We start from the raw sequence: 18,019 nt of genomic DNA, 5'->3' as shown, positions 1-18,019 counted from the left end.
TGTCGATTAGAGCGTACAGCTAATGAAAGTCCAAAATCCAGTATCTCAAAATATTAGAATATTTACATTTGAGTTTCATTAAATGACCATCCCTACAGTATAAATTCCGGGTTTCTCTTGTTCTTTGAAACCACACTAATGGGGAAGACTGCTGACTTGGCAATGGTCCAGGAGACAATCATTGACACCCTCCACAAAGAGAGTAAGTCACAGATGGTCATTATTGAATGTGGCGGCTGTTTACAGAGTGATGTATCAAAGCATATTAAATGCAAAGTTGACTAGAAGGAAGAAATTGGGTAGGCAAAGGTGCACAAGCAACAGGGATGACCACAAGCTTGAGAATACTGTCAAGTAAAGCCGATTCAGACACTTGGGAGAGCTTCACAATGAGTCAAATGAAGCTGGAGTCAGCACATCAAGAGCCACCACACTCAGACATCTTCAGGAAAAGGACTACCAAGCCACTTCTGAAACAGAAACAACGTCAGAAGCATCTTACCTGGGCTAAGGAGAAAAAGAACTGGACAGTGAACAGTGGTCGAAAGTCCTCTTTTCAGATAAAAGTCAATTTTGCATTTCATGTTGAAATCATGGTCCCAGAGTCTGAAGGAAAACTGGAGAGGCACAGAATCCAAGCTGCTTGAAGTTTAGTGTGAAGTTTCTGAAGTTAGTAATGATTTGGGGGGCCGTGACATCTGCTGGTGTTGGTCCATTATGTTTTATCAAGTGCAAAGTCAATGCAGCCATCTTCCAGGAGATTTTGGAGCACTTTATGCTTCCATCTGCTGACAAGCTTTATGGAGATGCTGATTTCCTTTTCCAGCAGGACTTTAGCACCTGCCCACAGTGCAAAAACCACTTCCAAGTGGTTTGCTGATCATGATATTACTGTGCTTTATTGACCAGCCAACATGCCTGACCCCTGAATCTATGGGATATTTTCAAGAGAAAGATGAGAAACAGTCGATCCAACAATATACAGATGATCTGAAGGCTCAATAGTGCCTCAGCAGTGCCACAGGCTGATCACTTCCATGCCACACTTCACTGATGCTGTAATTTGTGCTAGGAGCAAGTCATTTTCTGTAATATGTGCTGCCGACCAAGTATTGAGTGCACAAATGAACATACTTTAAAGAACTTGAACTTTTCTGTTTTGAAAATCCATTTTTTGATTGATCTTACGAAATATTCTAATATTTTGAGATACTGGATTTTGGACTTTCATGAGCTGTACGCTCTAATCATCAAAATTAAAAAAAAAAAAAAAAAAAAAAAAACTTTTGAAATGTTTTACTTTACATGTAGGGAATCTAGAATATATGAAAGTTTCATTTTTAAAAATAATTTACAATAAAAAAATGAACTTTTTCACGATATTCTAATTATATGACCAGCACCTGTACATCAGTGTTATTCATCTATCATTTCCCTTTGATTTTTGGGATAACTTATGGGTAGGGTTAGGTTTAGGGGTTAAGACTCAATTTTCAGACTAGAATGTTGTTCCAGGATCAACAAAATATGTTGACCCAGGAACACATCCAACTTAACAATACGTGCCTCACTTTACACAGTCTGACGCTGCATCAAGAAATGCAGCTGGAATCTCTGTTAGACAAGTAGAAAGCTACACATCTGATCTATGCAGAGATGCTGCTGAGTTCTCTGGGCCTGAGCTTGGACACTGAGTTCTCAGTCCCAAAGACAAAAGGGATTTCATCAGCGACGGGTGCAAAAGCAAACATCTGTCACGGTATGGAGGTGCATCAGTGCAAACGGCATGGGTGACTTGCATTTGTGTGAAGGTGCCATTGACATGGAGGCATATATTTGGATTGTATAACTGCCATCAAGATGACATATTTCCTGGGAAGCAAGACAATGCCAGGCCTCATTCTGCATGTGATTCATCAGAGTGGTTTCTTGACATTCTACACTGTACAGTAGATGTGTCTGACTGCAGTCCAGATCTGACTCTGTATGGCCCATCATGAAAAGGAGAATCAGACAACGATGACCACAGACTGTTGAGAAGCTGTCTTGTATCAGGAGAGACTGGGTAAAAATCCCACTTGCAGAACTGCAACAATTAGTATCCTCAATTCCCAAATGATTAAAAATTGTAATTAAAAGGAAAGGTGATGTGACACAGTGGTAAACACGGCTCTCCATCAAAATCAAAATGTGTTTATACTTACAAAATACAATAAAGTTGTTCAGTGAAGACATTGGAAATCTTTTCTTTGTACTTTTGTCAGTTAAATAGAGGTTTGAGAGAATTAACACTTCTTGATTTTATTGCATTTTACAAAATGTCCCATCTCTTCTGGAAATGTGGCTTGTACAAAACACCACAAAAAAACATGACTGAACTAAAGGTTTCATCGAGGATTAGTTCACTTTCAAATTAAATTTTCCTGATAATTTACTCACCCCCATGTCATCCAAGATGTTCATGTGTTTCTTTCTTCAATTGAAAAGAAATGAAGGTTTTTGATGAAAACATTCCAGGATTTTTCTCCTTATAGTGGACTTCAATGGGCACCAAACGGTTGAAGGTCAAAATTACAGTTTCAGTGCAGCTTCAAAGAGCTTTAAATGATACCAGACGAGGAATAAGGGTCTTATCTAGCGAAACCATCGGCCATTTTCGAAAAAAAAAATACAACTGTATATGCTTTATAAACACAAATGATTGCCTTGTACGTGCTTCCACTTTCCGTATTCTTCAAAAAGCTTATGCTGTATGTCCTACATCTTTCCTGTTCTACTTACGGAAAAAAATGAATGGTGCTGCGTTCGTTCTGTAAGTAGAATAGGGAAGGTATAGGACACACAGCGTAAGTGTATTTATTTATTTTTTTAAATGAGCGATGGTTTCTCTAGATAAGACCCTTATTCTCGTCTGGTATCGTTTAAAGCTCTTTGAAGCTGCACTGAAACTGTCATTTTGACCTTCAACCGTTTGGTGCCCATTGAAGTCCACTATAAGGAGAAAAATCCTGGAATGTTTTCATCAAAAACAATTCTTTTCGACTGACGAAAGAAAGACATGAACATCTTGGATGACATGAGGGTGAGTAAATTATCAGGAAAAGTTTATTTAAAAGCGGACTAATCCTTTAAGCATAAGCCTGAGGAAAAGAAAAAAAAAATTCAAGAGATGATTTAAATATAGATAACATAGGGATGCCCTGTTCCTTTTGGATTTTAGTTGAGATTTTGGAATAGTCAGTGACAGCTGAGAGGAGGATCTGAGCGTTCTCTCAGGAGAGTATGGTGATGAAGATCTGAAATATAAGTAGGAGAAAGACCATGAAGTGCCTTAAATACAAAAACTAAAACCTTAAAATCTACTCTGAATTGAACAGGTAACCAATGAAGTGATGCTAACACGGGTGTGATATGCTCCCTCTTTTTTTTGACCATCAAAAAATGAGCCGTGGCATTCTGTACCAGTTATTAGCGCAAGACTGAGGACTGATTAATTGCAGCGTAAAGAGTTACAATAATCAAGTCTGGTTGAAAATGAATGCATGGATAACAGTCTCCAGATCATTCAAACTGAGAAAATTCTTAAAATTCTTAAAGGGTTAGTTCACCCAAAAATGAAATTTCTGTCATTAATTACTCACCCTCATGTTCTTCAGAACACAAATTAAGATATTTTTGATGAAATCTGAGATGCCTGACCCCTCCATAGACAGCAAAATAATCAACACTTTCAATGCCCAGAGTAAAAACATCATTAAAACAGTCATGTGACTACAGTGGTTCAACCTTAATGTTATGAAGTGACTAGAATACTTATTGTGAGTTTGTGATACTGAGTCAGCGTTCTGCTGTAGAACCCAGAATGACAGGGAAGAGAAGAAATTGTTAAATAAAGTCATTATTTTGTTTTGTTTTTGTGCACAAAAAGTGTTCTCATCGCTTCATAACATTAAGGTTGAACCACGGCAGTCACATGACTGTTTTAACGATGTCTTTAATACCTTTCTGGACCTTAATTACATTGCTTTCTCTTGGGGATCAGAAAGCTCTCAGATTTAATCAAAAATATCTTAATTTGTGTTCTGAAGATGAATGAAGGTCTTACGGGTGTGGAACGACATGAGGGTGAGTAATTAATGACAGAATTTTTATTTTTGGGTGAACTAACCCTTTAAGACTTATGAAGCCTCTTAAGCTGCAGAATACTAGTTCTGACTACAGAACTGAATTGTTTGTCAAATGTTAGCTCAGGATCAAGAATAACTCCTACATTTTCAACTTTATCTCAAATGTTATCTTGAAGGGGGCCCAGGGTAGGACTTAAATTACTTAAAAGTGCCCTAGAACCCTTTTTCACAAGATGTAATATAAGTCTAAGGTGTCCTCTGAATGTGTCTGTGAAGTTTCAGCTCAAAATACCCCATAGATTTTTTTAAATTCTTTTTTTTTTAACTGCCTATTTTGGGGCATCATTAGAAATGCGTCGATTCAGCGAGCTTCCCCTTTAAATGCTCGCGCTCCCCGCCCCCAAGCTCGCGACAGCCTTAAACATTGCATAAAAAGTTCACACAGCTAATATAACCCTCAAAATGGATCTTTACAAAGTGTTCGTCATGCAGCATGTCTAATCGTGTAAGTATGGTATTTATTTGGATGTTTACATTTGATTCTGAATGAGTTTGATAGTGCTCCGTGGCTAAAGCTAACATTACACACTGTTGGAGAGATTTATAAAGAATGAAGTTGTGTTTATGCATTATACAGACTGCAAGTGTTTAAAAATGAAAATAGCGACGGCTCTTGTCTCCGTGAATACAGTAAGAAACGATGGTAACTTTAACCACATTTAACAGTACATTAGCAACATGCTAACGAAACATTTAGAAAGACAATTTACAAATATCACTAAAAATATCATGTTATCATGGATCATGTCAGTTATTATTGCTCCATCTGCCATTTTTTGCTATTGTTCTTGCTTGCTTACCTAGTCTGATGATTCAGCTGTGCACAGATCCAGACGTTAATACTGGCTGCGCTTGTCTAATGCCTTGAACATGGGCTGGCATATGCAAATATTGGGGTCATACATATTAATGATCCCGACTGTTACGTCACGGTCGGCGTTATGTTGAGATTCGCCTGTTCCTCGGAGGTCTTTTACACAAATCAAATTTACATAAGAAGGAGGAAACAATGGAGTTTGTGACTCACTGTATGTCATTTCCATGTACTGAACTCTTGTTATTTGACTATGCCAAGGTAAATTCAATTTTTGATTCTAGGGCACCTTTAAGAGGTGTGGAGCGCCAAACATAATAACTTCTTTTGTTGAAGTCAATTATTGTCCATCCAATCCTTAATGTCCTCTAAACAAGCTAGCAAAGAGGACACTGAATCAGTACCTGATTTTAGAGGGAAACAGAGCTGGGTGTCATCAGCATAAATATGGTATGAAACTTTATGAGACTCAAATATAAGCTGAAGAGGGAGCAAATACAGAGAAAATAAGGTTGGACCCAGAATGGAGCCCTGGGGCACCCCACAAGTGACAGGAACTGAGCTTGGTGAAAATTCTCCAATTTCCACCAAAAAACTCCTATTTGTGAGATATGATCCAAACCAATCTAATGCAGCATCATGAATGCCAATCTCAAGATCTAATCTCTTTAACAGAACGCGATGATCCACCGTATCGAAAGCAGCATTCAAGTCCAATAATAGAAGAATAGTACAGCTACCAGAGGTCAGATACCACCCTTAAAAGAGCAGATTCAGTAGTGTCTGACTCTAAAGTCAGACTGAAAAAACAAGACAAAAACAATGAAAACAACAAACCAAGACAAAAAACAAAAACAACTCAAGGTCAAAACACAAAACAAATATTTTGATATCTTTGGCTAAAAAATACTAAAAGAGCGTTTGGGAACTGTGTGAGATTTATTCAAAGCATCAGAGACAATGTCAGTTTAAATACAGCAGAGGAAAGACTATTAAATACAGATAAAAATAACATCACATTCAGCTGTGTCCCACAGTATAAAAATATTTGATAATTGATAAACATGATGCAACATTTGTGTGTCCGCCGCACCTCCAGTGTATCACATGCAGTGAAAGCGCTGAGGCCACGCCCCCTGCTGCAGAAACACGGCTCATTTATAACAGCGTTATAACCGACTCCACCCAGACTGATGCTGACGGCGGTTTAAACTCGACGGCAAAGACATCCGACTCTCAGACTTCAGACCGTCATTCGAAAACTGAAAAGTCTGAGCTTGAAGAAATAATATAAAATTAGCAAAATAAAAAATATATTAGCAGAGGACGCAGATATTTATAATAGGTAAAAAGCCGTTGCAGTCTGTGCTCACATTGGGGACATGAGTTTGATTTCTGAACCATTCTTCCTCTCTTCTCCGCATCATTTCCTCTGCTCTCTTTACTGCGGTTACTAATAAAACTGGCAAAATGGCCAAAAGTAAAATACACAGTTTTTTGATTAAGTCTCCACAGGAAACAGTAGGTGAAATCCCCTGGATGAGGCAGAAACGTATAGATCTCCTTCCCTCAGTTCTCCTCCACTTCTGTGATGACATCTGGGAAAGCAGCTGTGTGTGTCAGGGTTGGAGATGTGAAACAAAAGGTGAAAGGTCATAAGGTCAATGCAGGGGTCAGGTTCACACCACTGAGGAGGAGTTGGGCAGGCCCTGGATGGTGGCGGCAGTGGGCGTCCCGCTGATGGCGTTGAAGATGTGCAGTGAATCTGGAATAGGACTACGCATCCCATCGTCCAATGCACTTATCTATAGAGAGAGAGAGAAGGAAAAAGAGCAAGAAAGATCAGAGATAATGCAACACTGCAGTGTGTTTGACGCCCACATGAAATCTGAACATATTCTTCAATGATTGTGGGGTCAAATGTGTGGAAATGTGCAGAAGGCTGAATCCTGTGGATTCCTGCAGATTCCATGTAAGCCTAAAGGCCCCGATATACTTCAAGCGAAATCCAAGAACGAACTGGTGTGACGTCATTTCGAACAAAATCAGGCCAAAATGACGTTTGTTTTGGGAGTTCAACAGTTTGCCAAAGTGACCCTTCCAGAAAAGTTTGCTCCGGCTAATAAACTCCTTTGAGCTACCATTGGTCAGCGGCGATGACATAATAGGTGGGTGTGGCTCTGAGGCTCCGCCTTGTTTGATATGTAAATCATCTCAGGTTCATTTCTTCTGTTCAGTCCGTCAAGGTCAGATGTGAGTAAAAACACAAACACTCTGGAGAGCCGCTTTATAGTAGAAACTGAAGATGTAACTCTAACTGAAAGACACACTTTTCTTCATGTTTAATACTGTAAAGCTGTGGATTTAAAGCAATCTATTGTATAAAGTGCTGTATAATAAACTTGGCATGACTGGAGCGTTGAATTGCAGAGCTGGTGCAAAGACTTTATATATAGAAAGACGGTGCACTTGTATTATTATGAATGGGAGAAAGTGGAATGCGCAATATGGCGGAATAAGTCCCGCCTTCTAATTAAGAACCAACCGCTGATTGGTAAAGTCATTGTGTCACTGCAGCTGCCATTAGAAGCTCTGGTTCCCATAGAAACTGTCAGACTCACACTTCCACGCACTTAGGACTGCGCATGCGCATCAGCTTTATCCAGCCTGAAAAATGCTGTTTTTTTGTCATGATTCGAGCGTCCAGAAACTATATTTATGAGGCAGTTGTTGTCAGATTTCACTGGTGATTTGAAATAAGAAATTTAATCGAAAGCTTGGCAAACAGCTTTGGAGAATTTGATGTTTCCCCATTCAAAGAGACATTAGCTGCACTTGCATGCCTGAGACGCCCGTTTCTAAGATGGCTGCCGAGTGAAATGACTTGTCTTAAAGGGACTTTGGCTGGTGCAAACATCCACATCACTATGATCAGATGCTTTCTCAACTTCTGTTTTCTCACCGCTGTCATTTTGGTTGTATTGAGAGAATATCATGCAGCACATATTTACAGATTAATCTAATCGTCACTCTCAGCAGCATGGATGGGGTCAGGATGTTTGTTAATAGTGTATTGCTGAAAAGTCATTTCAAACTCCTTGTTACCCCTAAGCAATGAACAAAAAAAAATTGCCGTGAATGTATCAGGGCCTTAAGAATGCATATAAGAAATGATTTACCATTCAATCTGACCATGAGAGCAAAAGAGGAAGAGAAAACAGAGAGAGATTAAAGAAAAGCATGGAAATCCAACAGAGGCATTATGGATAAAGTGTCAGTGTGTGTGTCTTACAGGCTCGTGCATGATGGCGGACAGCTCTTTAGTGAGATCTCTGTAGTTGGCCTTCATCTCGTCATGATACTCCTGCTGATCTTCTTTAATCAGACGCTCATTAATGCCCAAACCCAGACCACACGCCTCCACAAACTGCCTGCAGAACACAAACACAAACACACACCATCTGAGCTGACAGTTCAACCAGCCAAAGACGGAGCCAAAGGGTTTTCCTTAAATGCAGGAAATTAGTTCTATCTATCTATCCATCTATCCGTCTATCTATCTATCTATCTATCTATCTATCTATCTATCTATCTATCTATCTATCTATCTATCTATCTATCTATCTTTTCTTTTTTAGTTTTAATTTTTCTTATTATCAGTGTTGAAAACAGTTGTGCTGCTTCATATTTCTGTTGAAACTGAGATACATGTTGTTTTCAGGATTCTTTGATGAATAGAAAGTTGAAAAGAACAGCTTTTATTTGAAACAGAAATCTTTTGAAACATTACAAATGTTTTTTTTCGGTCCCTTTTGATCAATTTAATGTGTCATTGCTGAAGAAAAGTTTTAATTAAAAAAAGCTTACTGACCAAAAACCTTTGAACAATATTGTAAATATGTGATGTTGTTAATAGTTTCAGAGGAAGGACCGGCTCAGACGGTGTGCATTTACCGGAAGACTTCTTTCAGCTGTTTGACTTTGTTGTCTGGGTATTTCTTCGTGCTGGCATCATCCAGGAAAGCCCTGGCGTAGGCAAGAGGGCCGGCATTTACCTGGAGAGTGAAAGACAGGTTTACAGACATCACATGACACTCTAAAAACTGTCTGAGCTTGAGGTCACAGGTTTGTGTGTGTCTGTGTACCTGCACACTGATGCTGCCCTGCAGTTTGAGCTGGAGCTGGATCATGTCCACGTCGCTGCAGGAACACAGCTGTCTGATCTCCAGCACCTTCTTACTCATCTCATCGATGGCCACCTCGATGGGGTTCAGATCCACATGATGCTGGTACATCACTGCGATACGCTTCTTCACATACGGGAACGAGTGTGTGGCTGAGAGATGAAGTGAAAGTTAATAGGATTTATAATAAACGTTATTACATTTTTTGGTCACACATTAGTTTAGGGTCCAATACTCACTATTAACTATGACTTTTCCCTCAATAAACTCCTAATTCCTGCTTATTAATAGGTAGTTGTTGAGTTTAGGTATTGGGAGTATTAAGGGATGTAGAATATGATCATGCAGAATAAGGCATTAATATGTGCTTAAAGGTGCCCTAGAACCAGTTTTCACAAGATGTAATATAAGTCTAAGGTGTCCCCAGAATGTGTCTGTGAAGTTTCAGCTCAAAATACCCCATAGATTTTTTTTAATTAATTTTTTTAACTGCCTATTTTGGGGCATCATTAACTATGCATTGATTCAGGCTGCGGCCCCTTTAAATCGCTCGCTCCCTGCCAGTTTAATAATGAAAATAGCGACGGCTCTCTTGTCTCTTGTAAGAAACGATGGTAACTTTAACCACATTTAACAGTTCGTTAGCAACATGCTAATGAAACATTTAGAAAGACAATTTACAAATATCACTAAAAATATCATGTAATCATGGATCATGTCAGTTATTATTGCTCCATCTGCCATTTTTCGCTATTATCCTTGCTTGCTTACCTAGTCTGATGATTCAGCTGTGCACAGATCCAGACGTTAATACTGGCTGCCCTTGTCTAATGCCTTGAACATGAGCTGGCATATGCAAATATTGGGGGCATACATATTAATGTCGTGTTATGTTGAGATTCGCCTGTTTTTCAGAGGTCTTTTAAACAAATGAGATTTACATAAGAAGGAGGAAACAATGGAGTTTGAGACTCACTGTATGTCATTTCCATGTACTGAACTCTTGTTATTCAACTATGCCAAGGTAAATTCAATTTTTGATTCTAGGGCACCTTTAATAAGTACTAATAAACAGCCAATATTCTAGTAATATGCAGCTAATATGTGTTTTGTTCGATCGGATCACAAGTGAATGAGGGAAACATTTCTCTTTCCACCTGGTGTTTTAATCTGTCTCTTTTGTTCACTTTCAACCACTTCTGTCCTGATTTCCTCAAGGGAAGGGTATGAACATATGAACACGACCAGAGAGGATGGGAAAACATACAGAGAGTATCAGCTTTCATTTCTGCTCTGACAGACACAATTTCACGCTGAATGCTGTGAAGAAATCAGGAATGGTGGGAGAACATTGTGCTTGGTACATTTTTCATGTTCAAACCAAACTTGGGTCTTTAGCCGACAAAGTTTAAATCCCATCTGGCTAGAGCGCTTCCCATGTTTACGCATTAGATCAGTAGACGTAGACGATCTTTAGTGGCTGTTCAAAAACATTCGACCACATGAGCGTTTACACTACGAAAGCAATCCGGTCGAATGCTGTTTCCACCTGGTATTAAGATGCGTTTTAATTGATCGGATCACAAGTGGACGACACTAAACACAGGTGTAAACAGGGTGCAAAATGTTTTGAGCTTGTCCACTTTCCACCACTTCCAGAGGTAGTTGAAAAATGCATTTGACCGGATTGCTTTTGTAGTGTAGACGCTCATGTTGTCGAATGTTTTTGAACAGCCACTAAAGATCGTCTACTGAACGCTAAAACATTTTGGGAAGCGCTCTAGCCAGACAGGATTTATACTTTGTCGGCTGAAGACCCAAGTTTGGTTTGAAGATGATAAATGTACCAAGCCCAATGTTCTCTCTCCATCCTTATATGTAAATTGCGCAATCTTATTTTGTCCATTAGATCAAAAGATCTGAAAAAACCCTTACATTTACCCACCTATAGACCCTCCCCTTGAAGAAATCAGGACAGAAGTGCTTAAAAGTGGACAAAAGAGACGGACTAAAATACCAGGTGGAAACGAGTATGTGCCTCCTTCATCCACTTGTGATCCGATCGACCAAAACACATCTGATTACCAGGTGGAAACAGGGCCTGAGACATGAATGAAGTGTTTCTGTAGCTTTAGTGACTTCTGAATGTGAAATTGTGAAGCTGAAAGTTGGTTTGAACCGTGTGAAAAGTTTTGAAAAAGTGACCAAAGTATTGAGAAATGTGTCCTAGCGATGGTAAAAAACTATAATTAGGCTGGTCAAAACAAACGCATTAAAAGTAGAGAGTAATTTTTTGCCCATTAAAAGGTTGAAACGAAAAGAGAGATGAAAAGCTGTTTTCTTAAGAAAGAGTAGCACCATGTTGAAATCACATGACCAGAACACTACATATAGTTTATTATCACCTTCACTTGTGGAATAAATTAATTAATTTAACATAGTTTGAAATTGAATAAAATTAACTCTTCTATTTGAGCTCTGCTATCTCTGCTTCATGAGGTGCATCCTGGGATGATTTTAAACCGTACTGAAGGAGTTGAGACACAGAGAGAGACACTGTCTGGATGTGTTAGATAAGGCCTGTACTTTGTGATTGGGAGGATCATATAACTCAGATTCAGCTGACACTCAGATCTTTATCGTAGGACTCTCTGGAAGTGTCAGTCACTTATCTCTAATGTTGTTGATCTCTTCTCCATGGTGAGTATGTAGTGTAGTGTGTAAGTGTGCGTACTCACCGGTCAGTATAGTCCTGCGTTTGCACTGCTCCTCTACCCCGCCTTGTTTTTTGCCTGAAACAGTGAACGGCATCTCAAAGACAAAGCGACGGATGTTGTGGCTCCTCTCGAAGTCTGTTTTTCTCTCCAGCAGCTCCTTTTCCTCCAGGAATGGGGTGACGTGAGTCACTTGGATGTAGGCGTACTTAGAGTCCAGATCCTTCGTGTTAATCTGCACCAAACAGCAAAGCATCTTTAGTGAAGATACACTGGATACATATGCTACATTTAATGGCAAACACATTTTCATTCATGAACTTTCTGTTTTCAACACTGATAATAATCAGAAATGTCAAAGTCAAACTCTTTCGGTCTTGCTCGGCCAGAATAAGCTGCACTGTGGATCAGACTTTATTCTCATACTGTAACTGGACATCTCTTACCCTGCCAGAATCCTGGATCATTTTGACATTCTCAGCTCCAAACTTGTCTGAATAGAGCTTCAGGAGTCTTTGTGAGATCTCAGACAGTGGCGTGAACTTGGGCTCCTTATATATGTATTCTTTACCATCTTCATCCTCGAAGAACCCCTAAAACAACAAACACATCTGAATCAATCAGAAGAATGCATTAAAAACCAACTTTGAAAACCTGCTGCTGACCATCTAGACAGAAGAAAGCTAATTGCCTACTAAATTTAAACACTACATTAGTCACAGGAAACACCTATTTACAATACTGGGATGCATAAAAACTGTAATGTGTTGACGATAAATCCTAATTATGACACAGGGATATGACGACTTCCACACACGTGAAATAATGATCCGTTTACCTCGTTGATCTCACAGTCATTACACTGGTACTGCTAGAGACAGAAACAACTCATCAGTGACCGCAGTTTATTCACTTCTCTTAACTTTTTTTAGGGATGTTAATTGGTAAAAACAAAATGCCAGTTAATCACATTTCTACTAATGTTTGCTGACAAAAGACATTATATTATTGTGGGAGATGAGTAAATAATTGATTAGACATTACAAAACGTGGCTTTAGAAGTCAATGCATAGTTTGTTTCCGTATCACTGAATTTAAGCCTATCACTCACTTTAGCATACTTTTAAAGAGAGTACTTATTATGGAAATAATATACTTAACTGAATTTAATGTTTTTGGACACTTAATTACAATTAAATGAAAATGTCTACATAGTTTAAATTTATATTAAATGCAATTAATGAACTTTAGTGCGACTTTTTGGACTCACTTAAGATGAATTTCACTTTCATAATTACTTTTATTGTCTTTGAAACATGATTATAGTTCTAGCTGAATGTACTGATAAGCATTTTTGGTAAAAACCCAAATCATGTGATGTAAACATGCCTCTGCCCCCAATTTTGTAGCGTGTAGCAGCCATCAAATTTTGGTGATATTTGCAAAATACAATTAAGTTGGCCAGTGAAAACACTGGAAATCTTTTTTTTTTCTTTGTACTTTTGTCATTTAAATAAAGTTGAAAGAGAATTAACAAAATCACACATTCTTGATTTTATTGCATTTTACAAAATATCCCAACTTCTTCTGATTTGGGGTGTAAACTAAAATATACTTCAATATCAACAGTGAAACTTGGGCATCATGTATTTTACTATATTTGTAATTACACATTTGTAATGATGGAGTTGCAGTTAAGTACATTTAAAATATATGAGAAGTTATAATCAAAGTCCTTTACATGTGATTTATCATGTTAGTCAACACACCAAAATAAGTGAACTTCTTAAAAACACGACAAAAGATTATTAAAACATAATGATTTAAAATGTACTTAAAAAAAAAAAAAAATTGAATTTGAGATTATTAATTTTTTTTTTCAAAAGTGTACATAGCTGTGCTAAGAAACAGCCATGAAAGTGTCTCTCTTTAAGTGGTCTTTTATTTCATAAAATAATATAATATTTATTTATTTATTAGGGATGCACCGAACATTTTGGCTGATACCGATAACTATTTATATTTGAAAGCCAATAATTGATATATTGGCCGATAATTCTATCTAATTCGAACATTTTTATATAATTTTTAAGAGCCCGATTACAAAAACAAAAGTCTCACCATTAAAAGCCATGTCCCAAACACACAATTATAATGTTCTCATTATAATATTATGGAGCCGATATGACAGACTTGTGCTGTTCATGTTGAACTTAACTGTACTTTTCTTTTTGAAGTGATTTCAATCATATTTAAAGCAATTCAAAACCATCATGGTGGACAGTGCACAAGTGTCTCAGCTGAAGGAAATAATCCATTATTATAATATATCGGCCAAATTTTGTTATCGGGCCGATAATGATAACATTAAAAATTATCATATATCAGCTGATAACGATATGGTGGCCGATATATCGTGTATTCCTAATATACACTACCGCTCAAATCGGTAAGACTTTTAATGTTTTTAAAAGAAGTTTTGTCTGCTCACCAAGACTTATTTTATTTGATTAAAAATACAGTAAAAACAGTAATAATTGTGAAATATTATTTCAATTTAAAATAGCTGTTTTCTATGAGAATAAGTGTTAAAATGTAATTTATTCCTGTGATCAAAGCTGAATTTTCAGCATCGTTACTCCAGTCTTCAGTGTCACATGATCCTTCAGAAATCATTATAATATGCTGATCTGCTGCTCAATAAACATTTATGATTATTTTCAATGTTGAAAACAGTTGTGTACATTTTTTTTCAGGATTCCTTGATGAATAGAAAGTTCAAAAGAACAGCATTTATCTGAAATACAAAGCTTCTGTAGCATTATACACTAACATTTTTATTTTTATTTTTTTTTAAAGAAATTAAAGAAATTAATACTTTTATTCAGCAAGGATGCATTAAATCAATCAAAAGTGGCAGTAAAGACATTTATAATGTTACAAAAGATTAGATTTCAGATAAACACTGTTCTTTTGAACTTTCTATTCATCAAATAATCCTGAAAAAAAATATTGTACACAAATATTTTGTACAATTGTACACATTAAATGTTTCTTGAGCAGCAGATCAGCATATTAGAATGATTTCTGAAGGATCATGTGACACTGAAGACTGGAGTAATGATGCTGAAAATTCAGCTTTGATCACAGGAATAAATTACTTTGTGAAATATATTCAAATAGAAAACAGTTATTTTAAATTGTAATAATATTTCACAATATTACTGTTTTTTTACTGTATTTTTAATTAAATAAATGTAGCCTTGGTGAGCAGACGAAACTTCTTTTAAAAACATTAAAAATCTTAGTGGTTCCAAACTTTTGAGCGGTAGTGTGTATGTTTTATATATATATATATATATATATATATATATATATATATATATATATATATATATTTATATTTTTTATTATATTAAACCTGCAAGCACATTCTTTTTAAATATACTCTATTTATATTATATATATTATATATATACTCTATTTATATTTATATTCTATATAAGTGCACTACAAGTTCACAGTACAATCAAGTGCCCTTCTTTTTCTTAAGGGATATATATTCATTTAATGTAAATTTGAACTTAAAAATCTTGATGTTGATCAAAAAAAGCTCACAGTTGGATTAATGAGTTATTACACCCAAAGCTGAACGAAGTAAAACACGAGCACAGACGTCCAGGCCACAGCAAGCTGAGCTCAAACACAGGACTCACCGCTGCCTTCAGACAGTACACCAGCAGAAACAGCATTCAGATAACAGATAAACACAATGAAGAGTCATTACAGAGCTCATCCTGATCAACAGATGTGTGAGGTGTGAGGTGTGAGAGGTGTGAGGCTGAGGAGACTCACCTGACCGAAGAACGCCACTCTGAAGTATGTTCCCAGCAAGCGCTTGCCCGTGTGCATGACCTCTGTGACCTTACTGTAGGCGCGGTGCAGCGTGTCATACAGGTGAGCCAGTTTCTGACACAAACACCAACACAGAGTTACCAATCACATCTTTAGAGGTGACATTTGTAAAAAGCTGTTAACACTTTATTTTACAATGTCCCTGTTACATGTATTTACTATAGAAATAACTATAATAACACACAACCCTAAATTAAACCCTATAGTAAGTATATACAATATATAAGATCTCCTAACACCTATCCCTAACCTAACAGTCGACTAATACTCTAATGACAGTTAGTTGACATGCAAAGTTACAAACTCACTTATAGTTAGTAGAATGGTTAAAGTGGACTATTGAAATAAAGTCTTCAGCTTTAACTTGCTCAAAAAACAACATATAATGAAAGTAAGGGAGTGAAACCTCTCAATGCATAAACTTAAGGGCTCCTGGGAGCAAACTCAGAGGCTGTTCACACAGGACTTCTATTTGAAATGGGTTCGACTGAGTTTCTAAATAACTTTTAGGTTGATGTTCACTGCACAAGTGCAAATCTGCGGCCGAAGGCATTCATCTGATGCGGCTCAGATAGTTTATGAGAGGACTGATCTGACAGGATCAGCGTGTGTTACTGCTGTACCTCAAAATCTCTGCGTTTCTCATAAATGGGAATGATGAGTTTGTAGATGTCAGAGATGAGCTCATAACGCTCGGCTTTCCATAATCCATCAGCGCATTCTTCCAGAAGCTCCATCAGGACATCCTGTGACGCACAAAGACAAACACAAAACCTTACAATGCTGATTTGTCTCAAATATAGTATATAGACAGTGAATACAAAAGTATCTGGACACTTAAGTCTCTGCATTAGAAAGGAAGAATGTAAGGGTGATCTGTTCTCAAAGGCTGCACAGGCTTTTCTCTCGACTGAACGCACTTATCTTCATCATTTTGCTCAGTGAGTTTTAATCAGCAGCTGTTTTGGTGATTGTCAGTGCATGAAGTCAATTCTACTCAAGTTAATATCAGTGAGATATATATATATATATATATATATATATATATATATATATAATTTTATATTTTTAATTTTTGCATTTTCTGTTTTCTTGTTTTCAAATTTTGTTTGTTTTTGTCAGTTTTATTAATTATTGTTTATTCAAATGTTTATATAGTTTTACATATTTTACATTATATATATTATTTTCTATTTCTATTATTACATATTTTTTTATATATTTTTAAATAATTTGTTTTAATCATTATACATTATTTATATAATTTTTTATTTCTATTATTAAATTATATTTTATTATTAATTATTATGTATATATTATTATCTATTTCTAATATTAGATTATATTTTATATCATTATACATTATTTATATATTTTTTATTTCTATTATTAAATTATATTTTATTATTAATTATTATGTATATATTATTATCTATTTCTAATATTAGATTATATTTTATTATTAATTATTATGTATATATTATTATCTATTTCTAATATTAGATTAGATTTTATATCATTATACATTAATTATATAATTATTTACTTCTATTATTAAATTATATTTTATATTTTAATATTCATTATTATGTATATATTATTATCTATTTCTAATATTAGATTATATTTTATATTATTCTTTTATTTTAGTACATCAAGTCAGGGTTATTATTATTAACAAAAACTAAAACTATTCAAAACATTTCTGCTAATTGAAATAAAGCTGAAATAAAATAAATTAAAATATAAATATTAGTTGAATATTAGTTAGTAGATTCCTTGGCAATAAACTGAAATAAGCTGAAGTACTAAAATTATTAACTGTAAATAATTAAAAACTAAAACTGACTAAAACTAAAACTGAATATAAAATATAATATAAATTATATATAAATATAAATTAAACCTCAATAGCAATATTAAAAAAACAACTATAAACAATAAAATTACAAAATCACATAACAAAATTACTAAAAATGTAATTAAAATTAACAAGCTCAATTAAAATAATTAATAAAACTATAATAAATAAAAAATAACACTGCATTAAGTTAAACTAAATAAAAAAAATTTACTTTGGCAACTGGTTTAAATTTATATTATACTATATTTTATTTCAGTTAACGTTTATTTGATGTCAAGTAACGAAACTGGAAATGTATTTATGTTTTTAGTTTTGGTTGACTATAGTATCCCTGCTTCAGA

The 18,019-nt window shown here is 35.8% G+C and overlaps 1 protein-coding gene across 7 annotated transcripts in view; it reads right to left on the bottom strand.

Moving 5' to 3' along the window:
- Positions 1 to 5,921: 5,921 nt before the first annotated feature.
- Positions 5,922 to 18,019, bottom strand: part of zmp:0000001200 (dedicator of cytokinesis protein 9) — a 115,513-nt gene continuing 103,415 nt past the window's right edge. For 4 of the 7 annotated variants that reach the window (XM_048192703.1, XM_048192704.1, XM_048192699.1 and 1 more), the window contains exons 46-53: positions 16,438 to 16,560; positions 15,755 to 15,868; positions 12,346 to 12,492; positions 11,924 to 12,134; positions 9,147 to 9,337; positions 8,956 to 9,056; positions 8,294 to 8,432; positions 5,922 to 6,806 (exon numbers count right to left, since the gene is read on the bottom strand). In XM_048192703.1, the coding sequence (XP_048048660.1) occupies positions 6,681 to 6,806; positions 8,294 to 8,432; positions 8,956 to 9,056; positions 9,147 to 9,337; positions 11,924 to 12,134; positions 12,346 to 12,492; positions 15,755 to 15,868; positions 16,438 to 16,560 (1,152 nt within the window). In that variant the 3' untranslated portion in view covers positions 5,922 to 6,680. The other 3 variants (XM_048192705.1, XM_048192702.1, XM_048192701.1) reach the window with 3 other exon arrangements.

This window comes from Megalobrama amblycephala, linkage group LG6 (assembly GCF_018812025.1).
Source record: "Megalobrama amblycephala isolate DHTTF-2021 linkage group LG6, ASM1881202v1, whole genome shotgun sequence".
NCBI classification, from domain to species: domain Eukaryota; kingdom Metazoa; phylum Chordata; class Actinopteri; order Cypriniformes; family Xenocyprididae; genus Megalobrama; species Megalobrama amblycephala.
The sequence above is the reverse complement of the archived record's forward strand: the minus strand, read 5'-3'. Positions and strand labels throughout refer to the sequence as shown.